Source organism: Carettochelys insculpta, chromosome 6, assembly GCF_033958435.1.
Source record: "Carettochelys insculpta isolate YL-2023 chromosome 6, ASM3395843v1, whole genome shotgun sequence".
NCBI lineage: Eukaryota > Metazoa > Chordata > Testudines > Carettochelyidae > Carettochelys > Carettochelys insculpta.
Window position 1 is genome coordinate 32725762 of NC_134142.1, and position 14938 is coordinate 32740699.

Here is a 14938-nt window from a genome sequence, read left to right on the forward strand (position 1 = left end):
CAAGATGTGTTTCACCTAGCCCATGATGCTAAAAATTATGACTGACTATTCAAAAAACCCTCTACTGTCACAGCTTCAGAAAGAAGAAGTTTGATCAAAATTAGTATAATTCAATTCTGATTGGCTATATTTGAGAGTTTGGGTTTGCTTTTTACTCAAATTCTATTAAAATAAAAGGCAAGTGGGATTGCTTGCTACAGATGCCCTCTATAGACGTTATCTAGACAATTTTGTTTTCATATTACCAGAGGCCTAATTTGTGACCTTGCTGTTGCATTGTCTGACTCTAAAAAGCAATTGGGACTGTGCTCACTATTTTTAAAATTATGAGCAGAGGAGTGAGTCATCACAGGAACACTTAATTTGGAAATGTTAATTGGATAGCAAAATCTAATTTTATAGGATTTAACTGTAGCATTAAATATTTGTCTTATAAATATTAGGCTCAGCCTGGTGTACATTTTGACTTAGGCATAAACTATTTTAGATATAAATAGTTGGAGTGAAATGTCCAGCTTCCCAATTTAAAAAGATTAAGTACACACAGCTTTAACACATATCTAGCAGAATGCTGGAAATCATTAGGAAAGGGATGCATATTGCCTCTATATATTAATCCATGGTATAGCCACATCTTGAATACTCAGTGCAGATCTGGTCACCCCATCCAAAAGCAGGGGGAATTGGAAAAGGTACAGAGTAGGGCAACAAAAGTGATTATGAACATGAAAGCTTTTCTATAGGAGCACAGATTTATAGGACTGGGACTTTCCAGCTTGGAAAACAAATGACTAAGGGAGAGCAGGCAGATGATAGAGGAGAAAGTTAGTTATTTGCTCCTTATAACACAAAGAATAGGGCTCACCCTATGAAATTAATAGGCAGCAGGTTTAAAACAAAAGTATTTTTTCCTCCCCACACACTACACACTTAACCTGTGGAACTCTTTGCCAAAGGAGATGGGGAAAGCCAGAACCATAACAAGGTTCAAAAAGGAACTAGGTAAGTTCAGACAATAGGACTATCATTGGCTATTAGCCAAGGTAGACAGGTTTGGTATCTCTGTCCTGTTTGTTATGGCTGGGTATGGGTGAAAGGAGATGGATCACTTGACTGCTTATTCTGGTAAATCCCCTTGGAACTGGCAGCTATCAGAAGACAGAATACTGGGCTAGACAGACCATAGATCTGACTCAGTATGGCTGTTCTCATAGCTGTGAAAATTAATGCCGCATTTTCTGTGGGTAAGTGTTTTTTAAAAAAAAAAGTAACACATGGCTAGAAGTACTCCAACTAACACCTGCTGAGAAGTAAATAGATCCTGTGACAAAATGGGAATCAAGTGAGCCTGTTTTCTTCCCCCCACCTCTCCAGACCCTACCAACCTGCCACAGGCCACAGCTAAAGCAACAAATTAGAGACGGTTTGTTTTAATGATGACCTATTTATATTGAAGAAAAAAAAAAAAGCCAGTCCATTTGTCTACCCTCTATGCCAGTTCTGAGGAAAAAAAACAGGCCCTTGGGGTGATGTGTGAATAGGATACTGACCTCGTTTCAACACATTTCTCACTATACAGCACAGCAATACTAAAATCCAGCTTGCTGTAGACACAGGATATCAAATAAGTTGAGGCAGCATTGAAGCCTATCAGTCCCAGCCAAAGCAGACAGACTTGCATTAAGTGGCTCAAACATATTAAGAATAAGCAGCCGTTTCAGCTCCATGGGAGACTCAGGCTAGCCACCTGAGCACAGATTGGGGAGCGAGGCAAGTGGCCCTGCAAAATATATACTTATTTCTTTGTTCTCACCTGAGCCCTGCTAGCACAAGTCTGTGCGCCATGAAGGCTTATGCCCTGCTGAATGGTGGACATGCTGCTGCAGTCAAACAAGATACAGGGCATGCCAGCATCACCAAATGTGTTTCTAATCAAGTTAGGGATTACTCAGAGCTGAAAATTTGAATGCTTGCTAGCAGAGACACAACAGCTAATGTGTGTAAGAGTACAGAAAACATTCTTTCATAAGTACCCCACCCACTTGAAGTTAATGGTTGGGTGCGTACTCAATTGCATAAAGTAACAAGTTCGGCCTATGGGGCATTACACTGTATAACTGTTTGAGTATCAAACAGCCAGCTGATTCTACATTTCTTGAAAGACTGTATTAACTCAATATAGAAGGAAAAAAATTCAAGCTACACTGACATATTAACCCATGCCTCTCCCAGGAATGGCATTGCCACACTATTATGCCTTGAATTTATAGTTAATATTTACAAGCCCAGCAATGGCCATGAAAAAATATAAAATTAAGACTCCAAGGAATCCCTATCTTCACTTGGGCACAAAAAAAGTCAAAGAGGAAGAAAGCAGATTAAAAGCATTTTTTTAAACTCAAACAGAAAACTAGTTACAGTGCCGATATGGCTGCTTTGCAGCGCATAAGGGAGTTGAGAAAATAGAGACCTTTATTTTGCGGAACTGGAATGACTAAGAACAGTTGCTACATGCAGAGGAGGAGCAGTGCCAAAATGTTTGACAGGTGAAATCAATGTGGCAATAGCTGAGTAGTAAGCCAAGGCAGCAGTTCTAGCTTCCAAAAAAAGCTTGTACTAGGTCTTTTGGCCCTAGTTTGCTTACTGGAGTGCACCCAAGCATTTTTATTCCCTCTCCCTTCTGTGGAGCTTAAATCTTGGGTTCCTCCCTGTCCACCCAGTTTTGTTTTGGCATTGAGTGAAAGACAGCCTAGATGCTACTGAAATGTGTGAAAGCTTGGGCTGCTCTATAAGGTGTATACAACTGATACCTGCTTATAGTTCCTATTGCTAGCTATTAGGCCGACAGCACTCCATTTTAGTGAAATGAAGTGTTGTGTCCACACAGTTGTGGAGTCAGCATTACACCAGTCTGACACCAACTAAATTAACATTGTCATGATATGAAAGGCAAGCACAAGTTCATTTATTTATAGCAAAGGTCTTGAATTACAAGAGGTTACTCCTTGTCATCTTGAAGATAGGGATAAATTATTGCATACATGTGCATTATAATTTAGCAGCAAGCCATTCATAAAAACATTTCCTTCCTACTGCTTTTTTGGTTTAGTGTCTCAATTTATATACAAGTCAGCTTTACAAAGCATTTACCACCACCTTTAAGTTAATGGTCTTTTATTGGAAAAAAAGACTAGCATTTACAACTTGGAATGGACATAATTGTAATAGCTTGAACAGCAATGTTGATAGTTGTGCTGAAGTCCACAGGCTACTCTGCCAGCTCCAAGTCATGGTACAGAAGGTTTTAAAAATAGGAGAGAGTCCAAAGATGCTCCCTTGGTGAAAGTTTCTTTTAAAAATTTTGTGAACGGTAACAGCCTGACACCCGTTTCACTATAGTGCAATCCAGACAATGTTAAACCAATATTATAACAGACATGCCACCCATAGTTAAGATCATCTTTTTGGGGCTCAATGCTACATACAGGAGAACCATTCAACCTTTAGGGCATTTTACTTTACATTTTGCATCCTTTGACCATTTTTGCTGCATACCATCCTGAGGTATAAACCAATTTTAAAGTAAACCAGCTATGACAATTTACACTACAAATTGAGCTAGAATCCACTGTTGGACAAAAGAGTGGATTTTTTCAGGGGTTTTAATTCAATACAAACATCTGTCTGTGCTCAATTGTCAAGCTGCATGCATGAAAAACTGGCCAGCCCAAACAGTGTAATAATCATTAGCAAATGGAACTTGAGTTCTAAGTGCTTCCTTATTTTTAAAGGTAGTACAATTTATTACTTATATTGTAAAACTGATGTTTAACTTGATCTTTTGGGGACAGGACCACCAACCATTACATGCAGTTTGTGGACAGAAGGTATTTTAACATTCAGTTTTGCTATACAGAAACAGAATGAATAAATGAACTTTTTTTTTTTTTTGCAAGAGGTAAGTAAAAGATTCAATTTGATTCTTCTAGAGGGGAAAAAAGGTGAAAGGACATCTTCATTTTGCGGTCATCATCTGTACGAATTCTGAAAAGACAAAAACCACCATGACTTTTTGTATCTTCAAAGGAGTATCTTAATTGCACTTGGCATAAACCTTCAGAGCCACTAAACAGATATTCTGATCAAGTTTTCACTAATTGTAGACAGTTTTGAGTTACAGCAATTCAAACATTACCCAGTTTATTAAGACCCAACAAACTTAAGTGGTGTATAATTGATTACACAAACAGAACAAGAGCATCTTTTTCTACCTTCATAGTTCACTTGTCCATCTCCATCAATATCTGCTTCTCTGATCATTTCATCTACTTCTTCATCTGTTAGCTTTTCTCCTAAGTTTGTCATAACATGACGTAGTTCTGCTGCACTGATATAACCATTGCCATCCTGTGAAAATAGTTGCATAGGATTGAAAATGACAATTCAGAAGACTAGGACACAGACCCTACCTGTGACTGTTATAGATCAACTCAGGACTCCAGGAACTAGCTCTGAGCTTATTTTCCCAGGGGACCTAGTACTCAGCCAAGTGGCCTCATGCACTGTACACATTTTATCCAACCACTGAAAATGCTATTGGCATGCCTTCTAAGGTGTGGAAGATGCAGTCAATACATGAGGACAGCTTGTTCCAGAACCCAAGTGAAGCTTGCTATACTTACTTGAATGAGGAAAGTAGAATTATCTGATTGGGAATCAATATGCATTCTTGACTTTCACCCACTTAAGAACACACCTACATTTGAATCCTATGTAGGAGTTTGTGGAGTCATGGTTTAGTTGTTCTGAATGCTCCCAGACACTTTCCTGAAAGTCTCCAGTATCCTAGAGACCAGAATGATAATTTATCCTTTGAGTTTCCTTAGTTTCAGTATCAGCCCTGTGTGAACACAATAACTTAATTCTGCTTAGCCACAGAATCCCAAAGCAGCAAGTTGATCTCTTGTAGCATCACATCCACAACCAACTAATTTCTCTAAAGAGGCTTCCTGTGCAACAAGGTCTAGAGTACACAAAGCACATTGAGAAAATCTTCCCAACTCCACCTGCAAGCTGCAGTACAGAGCCCAGAATGCCAGAAGGGGACTTAAAACTAACTTTCTCCTGTATCTCCATTACTTGGGAGACATATGGACAGAAAACTTCTTGTCATGCCTTAGACCTGTTCTGGATTTGAGTAATTATTTAGTTCAGTACTGATGGCCATCTTAAGACTGGTCTGCTAAGTCCTGTGATGTGAAAAAATCTGTGAAGATGTTAGGAGCATTATCTTACACAAAGGCTGAAAACATACCCTTTGGCAAGTAAAGGGAAGAGGATGTTCTTGTGCTCATGTCTGCCCTTTGAGAAAAATGCAGAGCCTCTACTTCTTGTTACAAGCTTCCCATAAAGCTGCCTCCAACTCAACAACCCAAACACGGAGGCTGTTCAGCTTCACCTCCTCATAACATTAGAAATTGAAGAGGTGATCTCAACTTTATGGGAAGTCTTTATACAGATGTGCAAAGCCTTCTGCACCTGTTTTCAGGCACTTTGCTCATGTCATGAGGCCAGAAGGGGAAGTGGAGACACTGATACCTCTTTCCAATATCAATTCTAATTGTTCCACTATCCTGAGAGAAGATCTATCAAGGATACCAACATGAAAGAGCCTAAGCCTCATCCATCCTCCTGAGCAAGCTGTTGCAGCAAGCTTACTTTCCACAGTAAGTTCTCCTGCTGCAGGTGAAAGCCCTTCTACCAGCCTTCCATGCAAGCTCAGAGAAAGATGCTTATCATTAAGAGCCATTCAAAATGTTGGTCTGCAGCTCTAGAGTCTAGAAGTACCTTGTCAAAGACTCGGAATGCTTCACGGATTTCTTCCTCGCTGTCAGTGTCCTTCATTTTTCTGGCCATCATGGTCAAGAACTCAGGAAAATCGATAGTTCCATTGCCTTAAAAAAATAGAAGTGGATCTGTACTTTAGAGTCCCATCATCTCCTTGATATCAAAACTAACCTTTAAGTTAGGAAAAGACAAGTCTCATAATACCGATCCAGTAATTAAGAGCCATCTTTTTTTTTTTTTATACTAAAACCAAACAGGCTTTCAAGAACTTTGTAAGCTGTCAGACTTAAATTGGCCTCTTCCCTAAACTGCTAAAACAGCATTTTCAGCTCTGAGATGCTTCAGCATTGAAAATACTGCTGTAAATGAGGACTGTTGTATGGACTACTGCTTTGCTTCTAGACCCACACCCCAGAATGCATCACTTCATCTTAGGTGATTAAGATTCTGCTCCTACTGTGCCATGTTAGAGGAGGATTTTGTAAGTGAGTCTGTCTAGTACTAGCTCCAGATGGCTCTCCAATGAGAATATATACAAAAACAAAGTGACAGAGCTAAAAACCTAATCTTCTGGAGCAGATTTCAATTGAATCTCCAGAAAAATGGGGGGTGGGGGAAGAGGGAAAGGATTTCAGAATGGATGTTCAAGCAGCATAAATTGATACCAAGACTTCAAAACTACATTTAATTAAGGAAATATTAAATATGCACATATATTTCATTGTAATCTTATAATTAAGGAAATATTAAAATATACACATATGTTTCATTGTAATCTTATTTCTAATTGATCTTCTGGAATATGGAGATTAGGGATCTGATTTTTTAAGAGGTGAAGAGCATCTGAGAAACACTGAAAAATTTCCACTCCTCCAGCAGTCCAGACCCAGGCCTAATAAGCATTCCTCTGGCACTGCAATGTCATTTCCTGTCACATATCTCAGAGTGGCCAGTGACCTTCTCCCATACTACAGGAATCTTTTCCCATTGACTGGCAATCCCTAACACCTCAGAATACTAATCAAAGGTATGTAGTCAAGAGCAAACAGACAGTCTGAAGTCCCGTAGAGGCTACATCTTGTCCATTTACTATTAAGAATGGTTTAATGTAATGCTGGCAGAACAGGTGCCACCTGATGCTAAGGCTCCCATGCCCCACTGGAATACTGACATTTATATAACTGGAATCAATCTGGTTCCCCTTTTTTTTTTTTTTTAATGGGAAGAAGAATTCTTTTGAAGACGGGGTTTACTTTCGAAAGAGCAGTGTTGACACTGGTTTTCTTCTTTCTAAAGAAGCTATTACAAAATATGCAAATGAGGTGTCAGATATGCAAATCTATATCTTATTTGCATTATTGGTTCCCCTCATTTGCATACCCCTTTTGAAAAAGGAATACAAGTGCAGACACAGCCCTAGTGTCAAGAGGACAAGACACTGTCAACTGTTCACTTCCAAGTTTTTGCTCATCATCAAGTACTGCAGGAAGAATTTCTTCTATTAGACAAGTTTGCAGCACAAGGTACAGAAGGAAAGGGAATAAAAAAAAAATCCCTAACAAGGAGGAACTGTATGGATTACTAAACACAAACAAAAGATCCTCAGCCCTTAACCTGGATTAGCCCTAAGAGACATAAAAAGCCTCTCTAATGAACAAGCTCTGTATTTTTTTTGAAACAAACTCAGTGTGTGTGAGCACACACTATAGCCTTGTAAATAACTTATTTCCTTATTAATAAGGGAGACTTTATACAATTTATTGTAATATTGGCCAGAAGCACAGTCTTTGGTGTGAGTGCTAATGTGCAATTTACCAACAAGGTAAATGACTGGTCATTTGGGACTGAATATTGCTGTGATATTTGGGGACACAAAGGTAAGCTTACTTAAGTGACCAGAAAGACTAAATTGTCCAAAGCAATCCTTGGTGACTACATGTTAAGGGCTGAAGAATTTACACTTGATAACTGGATGGTTGTGAGTTCTATTCATAGATGTCATCAATTTGGTGTTTGAGCAGTGTTTCCTCATAGTCTGCCCTTAATCTGGTACCCAGTGTCTTGGGTTAAGCCACTTTGCTGTGGCACATCTACCAGTTTGCCCTTGTACTTTATTAGTCTTATTGCTAAGTTTTCAGCCTAGTTTAAGTACTTAAGAATTCCTTTAAAGGGCCAATAGTGTACAGACAGCTATACTGATTTTCAAGAGTACTTTAAGTCACAGAACAAGAGTTACTTTCAATTTTTGAAAGATTCTTAATGGTTGGCACAAGCAATTAAGTTGACTGCCAGCTCCAAAAAGTCAAAAGGTTGGAATCTACTGTAAAGAAGTGTCCAATGAATGCGTGCGTGTTATAGAAAAAAGGACCATTAAAAAAAAACAAAAACAAAAAACTACTCATTACAACAGAGCTCAGCTTCAGACTCATTCAGTTTTCAGGCTAAGTTTATGACACTTAGACAAACACTAACACGCTACTAGTGTAGCGCCTCAGTAACCAAAAATGGAAGGTGATTCTTGGACACTTGTGCCCTAAGCAATTTGCAAGTAACTGCATCTTGCATTTCACAAGTAGGTTTGGTTTTGAGTTGGCATCTCCTCATGAAGGTCAAATAATCCACTTCCTCTTTCAATGCACTTTATACCCTTGTTAGAGGTACTAAAAAAATTAAACACCATATCCACCACTGTACTAGTTAAAGTTTTCTTCAACGACAAAGCCAGCACGAAGCACCTTCCTCTCTCATTCGAAAATTGCTTCAGATTCATGGATATGTTATTCTGATGTTACCCTTTCTGGTATTCATTTACCCATGTCAATCTCCAGAACGCTTCCCCACTATCTCTCTAGGAAGAATAAAAGATGGAGACAGGTTTTATTTAACTCAATCCAGTTTGAGACACAAGTTTTTACTATGTGGCCAATGCAACTTTTAATTGTTTATTTAAAAATGTATTTTAAACGAAAACTATTAGCTACTGAGAACAAGTTGGGAAGGTTAAGTGAATAGGTATGGGAAAGCTCCTTGGTACTCCAGTAGAAGTATATTCAGTGATTCACATTTTACACACACACACACACACACACACACACACACACCCTGAACACTAGATAGAAGCAGTGAGCAAGACAGAAGCACCAATATGTATTCTCTTTTGATCGACTAGCCCACATTTTAGATACCTACTAGCATAGTTAATGGAACAGCTATGCCCACATTAAAGCAACGTTTTATTTTTACACAGAGAAAATTGAAAAAATCTCCACTGCTTTTGATCAGATTGTAATGGATTACTGCAAAAGGAAAGGAAGTTGAGAGACTGCACTAGTCATCTCAAACCCATGCTTGTAGGATGTACACACTCCTCATGAGTGAAACACTGCCACTGCATCTTCCCCACACTTACCATCAGCATCTACCTCGTTGATCATATCCTGCAATTCTGCTTCTGTTGGGTTTTGACCCAATGACCTCATGACAGTCCCAAGCTCTTTTGTTGTGATGGTGCCATCACCATCTTTGTCAAATAGGGAGAAGGCTTCCTTGAACTCTGAAGACAGAAACAGCCTCATCATTAGGTACCAAGACTACCACCAACTTTTAGTGACAGAAAACTAATCCCCAGTGTCAATGCCACAGGATTTTAAAATGCATTTTCTTTGATCTGCATTAGAAGACTAGTGTTTTAGTATTTAATGTATACATTGGTCAGACGATACATGTGCAAGTCACTGCCCTCTAACCACACTTTCTAGCCTGTATGTAGCATGAGGCTGTTCAGATTTTAGATAAGCACATGATTCCTTGTTTCTGAATAACCCAGCTGTCCTGAGATCATTTCTCATCAATAGCAGTTTTGTTCTTCATTACTCACTCTCCCAGTGTTTCAAATTTATAAGCGAAGATTAAGAAGTTTCACCATACATGCCTGAGAGAAATCATCATTTTAGTAATTCAAAAACAAAACGCTAAGCAAGCATCCACCCCAAGAAAGTACGTTAAATCGGCTCCAAACAATTTAAACTCAATGCTTCACATTCTTAACCATTTAACTTTTAGAGATTCTATTGATGTGGCTTGTGAAAGCAAATGATAGCAAGTAAAGTTTAGCGCACACAGGTCAGTTTCACTTTCAATCTCAGTTAAGTGACTACTGTTGCAATGTCTGGACTCCAAACTTTGAAAGTGATTATGAAGTTTTTTTGAATTACTGTATTTTACTATTTCTACAAGATTTGTTTTTATGTCACACCCGACATTAGGTAATTGATGCACACCATCTCAGAAATGTTCCTTCAGTTTCTTTAACACACAAAAACTTCCCAGATTTAAAAAAAAAAAGACAAAGCAATTACAGGCCAGAACTTTTAGAGACCAATTCTGATTGAGTATCAATTGACAAGCAATACAGGCAAACTCAGGAGAGAATATCTATCAGTGTTTAGAGATACTTCCCTACATTCAAAGGAGGTATTAGCGAACCAAAAAGCAGTTGGGATACTTACCAGCAATCTGTTCTTCGGTCAGCTGATCAGCCTACATGAAGAGTAGAAAGTATTTTAGAAAACAGTTTCCTATAACTATGTCAAGCCAGGAGCTGCAATAGACTTTGCAAGGAAGTTTAATGTAATATTGTATTTATAGAGCACCTTTCAATCCCAGAAATCCAACAGTACTCAATACACACTAGGATTCCATCCACCAACAGAGTGCAGCATCATCTAAGTTTCAGTTTAATAGCCAATACGCAAAGAGACACCACACATTAAGGCAAGTTAAGAATGTATAGCCAGAAAAGTTTATGGAAAATCCAATGTGGACAAGTTTAAAGCACAAAGCAGACCTCCCCAGTCCTCTAGAACTCCAGGAAGAGACATGAGATCCCCACTGACTACACATGTGGTATTGAAGATAACCTAATCTCTAGATGCCTGCAAATCCAGAGATCTGCTTCATATCCAAAGGTATCAGCATCCATGGAGGTGGACACCATGGATCATTTTTGCAGATACAAGTTTTGCACAAGTGCAGGTCTCTACTAATCTGAAATGAAGTTTATACATGTCCCCTATCACTATAAAATGGTAGTGGTTCAGCAGCATGTCAGTGAAAAGTGTGCCACCTAGTGATTCACCATGACCAAGCATTCCCTGAAGATAGTCCATCACAATATTGACCTAGCACAGCTCTTTTAGCTTGTAATGTGACAGTACCACGATTGCAAGGATTTGGACTCACACCCCCACGTTCTTAGAATTACGCTGTTTGCCAACATCTCATTTCTTGTGCCATTTAAAGTAGCAGTTCCATTCAGTAGGAACATCACCATGAATGAAAGGTCATCATTATGCTACAATTTGTTAGCCTTATGCCATTTACAGTATTTAAACATGGTGTCATGAGACCATTCAAATGTCTGAAAGAAGCAGATTAAATTCAGTTTTGTTTTCTGGGTCTGCAGTGGAACCAAACAGTCCCTTAAATGCAAAACTCTTCATCCTTTGGATTTTTGGAGGATGGGGCAGGAGGTTGAAATGAAAAAGAAAACTTTGAACTCGTATTGGATGAAGAAAGTTTCAGAAAAACAACTGTTTAGACCCTGTATTATCATCTTCCTTTAGAGAATGGGGGGAAGGAAGGGACCCTAATTGGTTTAAGTATTTTCAGAGCATGGTGTGCTACTAAGTTAATCTTATTTGGATTCTTGATTTTAACTGTTTTGTTCTAATTAAATCATTTTTGCACCAAATTGAGAAACCAATGTTTAACTGATCAGTAAGGAAGGATACCAACATGTTGGTCTTTCAGGACTTCAGGAGACAGCAGTAACTAAGAGTATATCTTCACTACTGGGAAGATTGACCCTGCTGTGGTCAATCTTCCACAGAGTCCATCATCCAGAGTTTGAGTTAGCTTGTCTGTACCAGGTGCACTAAGTCAAACTTACAGAGAGCCTGCATCAGCACTCCCACCTCTTGTTAGGCGTAAGAGAAGTTGAGGGCTGCAAACACTCCTGCCTACCTCCCTTAGTGGAGATGGCACAGAAGCTTGAATTAAGTAAGTCAACTCCAGCTCCACAATTAACTGGAATTGGGTACCTTTAGTCAACCTTCCACTGCAATGTAGATCTGCCCTTAGTCTGGTAGTTACCTATAGTGAAGTAGCTCGAATGAAGAAATTGTATCAAATGCTGATGTGAAATAAGCTGTATGACATTTGTTATATTTGCTGGTCCTCTGAGTTGCAGATATACGCATACCAAAGCACTTCCATTAGTAGTTAGACTACTTTTGTGGATAATATTACAAAAATACTGATTCTAGAAATAATCTCTTATTGAATTGGAGCCTCATATGGACAAAGTTTTAGTGTGTGTGTTTTAAGAGTATTTAAAAAAAACTGAAGGGTTTGTGGGCCAGCACCTGATCTGTATTACTTCCATCCTCCTCACTACATTACCAGCAAAGAGACTTATAGAGTGAAACGGAAATAAGTCATTTACATAGCATGTCATATCAGAGCAATGCCCTGCAGAACAGGAAACAGCCACACCTCTGTAGACAGACACTGATCCACAGCACCACTCTGAAGCCCTGAAAATATGAACCTCACAATATTCTGATCTCCAAGCAGCATTTGTTTATTTTAAAAATTTGACCTGCACAATATCCAGTTTGCCCTCCTAAGCAACAGGCACAAACACGGCCTGATCACCCTAGCTACCAAAGGTACCTAACACCAGATAAGTCACCTCACCCAGCCAAGTCATAAAATTCTGTCCCAGTGATCTCAGCTTTTCCCCACCAGGAACAAAAAGTGGGGGCAGCAGGGTGGAGAATATCTAGCTTGGCCCACAATTTCATTTGTCAATCTGCAGCTCAGCTTCCACCACTCCTATAGGAAGGAAAAGCCACAGGGACAGGAGAATCTGGGGCAAGAGAACAATCTGTATTGTGGAGGTGCTGAAAGCCACTGACCCACACTATAAACCCCATATATAATGCAAACCACTTCAAGCCAGCCAGCACTGCAGCACCCCCAGCTCCAGCACCTTCTCAGCTCAGTGTCCGCAAGAGTCCAGAGTTGCAGCCCAGCAATCCAATGCTCAGAGAAGACATCAGACCCCACAGCCCAGGCAGCAGTGAGGCACTTTTAAAGGGAGACATGGAGAGCACAGATGTTAAAAATCCAAGACTGAGGAAAAAAAAAAACCCTATAGTGAGGCCGGTGCCGCCTCTTCTCAAGCGCAACAGGCACCTATCCTTCCCAAGCCAAGGGATCAGCTGCAACACTGCTGCAGTGCCCCGCCACCGCAGAAGCAGCACAACGCTGCACTCGGCCCTGGTCAACCCCCCCACCCTACCCACCCGTCCTTTGATGAGGCGAGGGGATTCATGTGCGGACTCGCAGCCAGCCCAGACGCCCTCCCTCCTCCTCCAGCTCCCAGTTCCCCCCAAAAGGTCTCCTTCAGGGAGCCAAACAGCCACCCGCTCCTATGCGCATCCACAGTCCTGTCTCCAGGGAGGAAACCAGGCCCCTCCGGAAAGATAAAGGCTCCAGTGTTGTGGCCGCTGGTCTCCTCCCACTAACCCCGGGCAGAAACTGGAAAGTTTCTAATGGAAACGACGCACACTGCGGCCCTGTGTCACCCTCCTGGGGCTGGCGAGGAAGAGGAGGAGACATGATGTAATGCAGCCGGCGAAAGATTTGGGCGTTACTGCGTTGAAGGATGGGGTGGGGGGTGTAAGAGCGCAGCACACGTTGAGCCCTCGCCTCCCCCACCCCAGCCACCCTGCGCAGTGCAGCGGGTGCCGAAACGGGGATCGGTACCTTCCCTTACTCCTCCGCCAACCCCCGGGGTGCCCTCGCCCACCCCTGCAATAGAGGGACGGGGCCAAGTCTCGCTGGCTCCTGCCGTCTCCTCACCCCGCTAAGGAGGAAGGCTCCCACGCCGGGCAAGCGCCCGTCACCACGCCGCAGCACAGGACGCCCCCACCCCCTGCCCCAGCGGCGGCTCAGCCAGTCTTCTCTCCCACACCGCAGCGCAGCCCGCCCGCCCCCGGCAGTATGTGGGGGAACGCCCCAGCCAGCCCTTGCGCACCCAGCCGACATCACCAGCTGCCCAGCGGGCCCGGCCCCAACCCCCGGCAGGGTGAGCGAAGCAAGCACTACCAGCAGCCTGGGCAGCGTCAGCTTCCTAGCCCGCCCCAGCCGCCGTGGGAGAGGCAGAGTCCAGTCCCGGCGAACCCCAGCAGGTCCCCTGGCTGCAGGATGCGAGGGGACAGCAGCGCGGCAGTCGAGGGGAACAGCCAGGGGAAAGCGGGGTCCTGTAGGCTTCCCGCGAGCCCGGCTCCCAGTCTCGCATCACAAGGCGGGAGCGGAAAGGAGATCGGCAGCCCTTGAGCCCCAGCTGCTGGGGCCCGCAGCCGCCGAGCCCGCCGGCCTCCCACCCGATCCCCACCCAACCAGCACCCGCTGGCGGGCAGGCAAAAGCAGACAGGCTCCAAACCCAACGCCACGCGGCTGCTCCAGCCCCCGCAATAGCGAGAAGGCTCAGCCACAGCTCGCCACAAGCTAGCCATCTCCACTGCCGTAGCAAATCCAGAGGCGACCGCGCCCCCCGGCCAGACCAGCTCCAAAGTCAGACTCCACCAGCCGCTGCTGCACGCCAGCTACCTACCATTGCGTGGGGCGGGGTGGCGGCGGCGGCGGCTGCTGCTGCTGCACTGGCTACTCAAGCAAGGGAGTAGGAGCGGCTGCTACTCCTCTAAGCGGCTCCCTCTGACAAATGCTGGAGGTGCGAGCTTGCACCTCCCTACTATATAAAGTAGTGCTGTATCCCTCCGCCGGAGCAGCGCCTTTCTCTCCTCCCAGCCTCTGTGTGAGAGTGACTGCAGCGGGCAGCCCTGCCCCCATGCTGAGCCCCTCCCCGCCATACTCACGCCGGGCTGGCAGAGCTGAAGAGGCTTTCCCTATAGCCCCAGCAGGCACACGCTTAACTAGCGCTTAGGCATAGATTGCCCTCATTTAACTCGGGTACAGAATGATTTTTAGCAGGGCGGCGCCGTGGGCATCTCTGATATGGCAG

At 42.6% G+C, this 14938-nt stretch overlaps 1 protein-coding gene across 1 annotated transcript; it reads right to left on the minus strand.

Annotated features, from left to right (window-relative positions):
• Window positions 1–2943: 2943 nt before the first annotated feature.
• On the minus strand, window positions 2944–14662 carry CALM1 (calmodulin 1). The gene is made up of 6 exons (XM_074996639.1): window positions 14531–14662; window positions 10356–10386; window positions 9257–9400; window positions 5848–5954; window positions 4272–4407; window positions 2944–4044 (listed from the first exon to the last, which is right to left on the minus strand). Exons 1-6 carry the CDS (start codon window positions 14531–14533, stop codon window positions 4016–4018), a joined length of 450 nt encoding a protein of 149 aa, XP_074852740.1. The 5' UTR covers window positions 14534–14662; the 3' UTR covers window positions 2944–4015.
• Window positions 14663–14938: the final 276 nt, after the last annotated feature.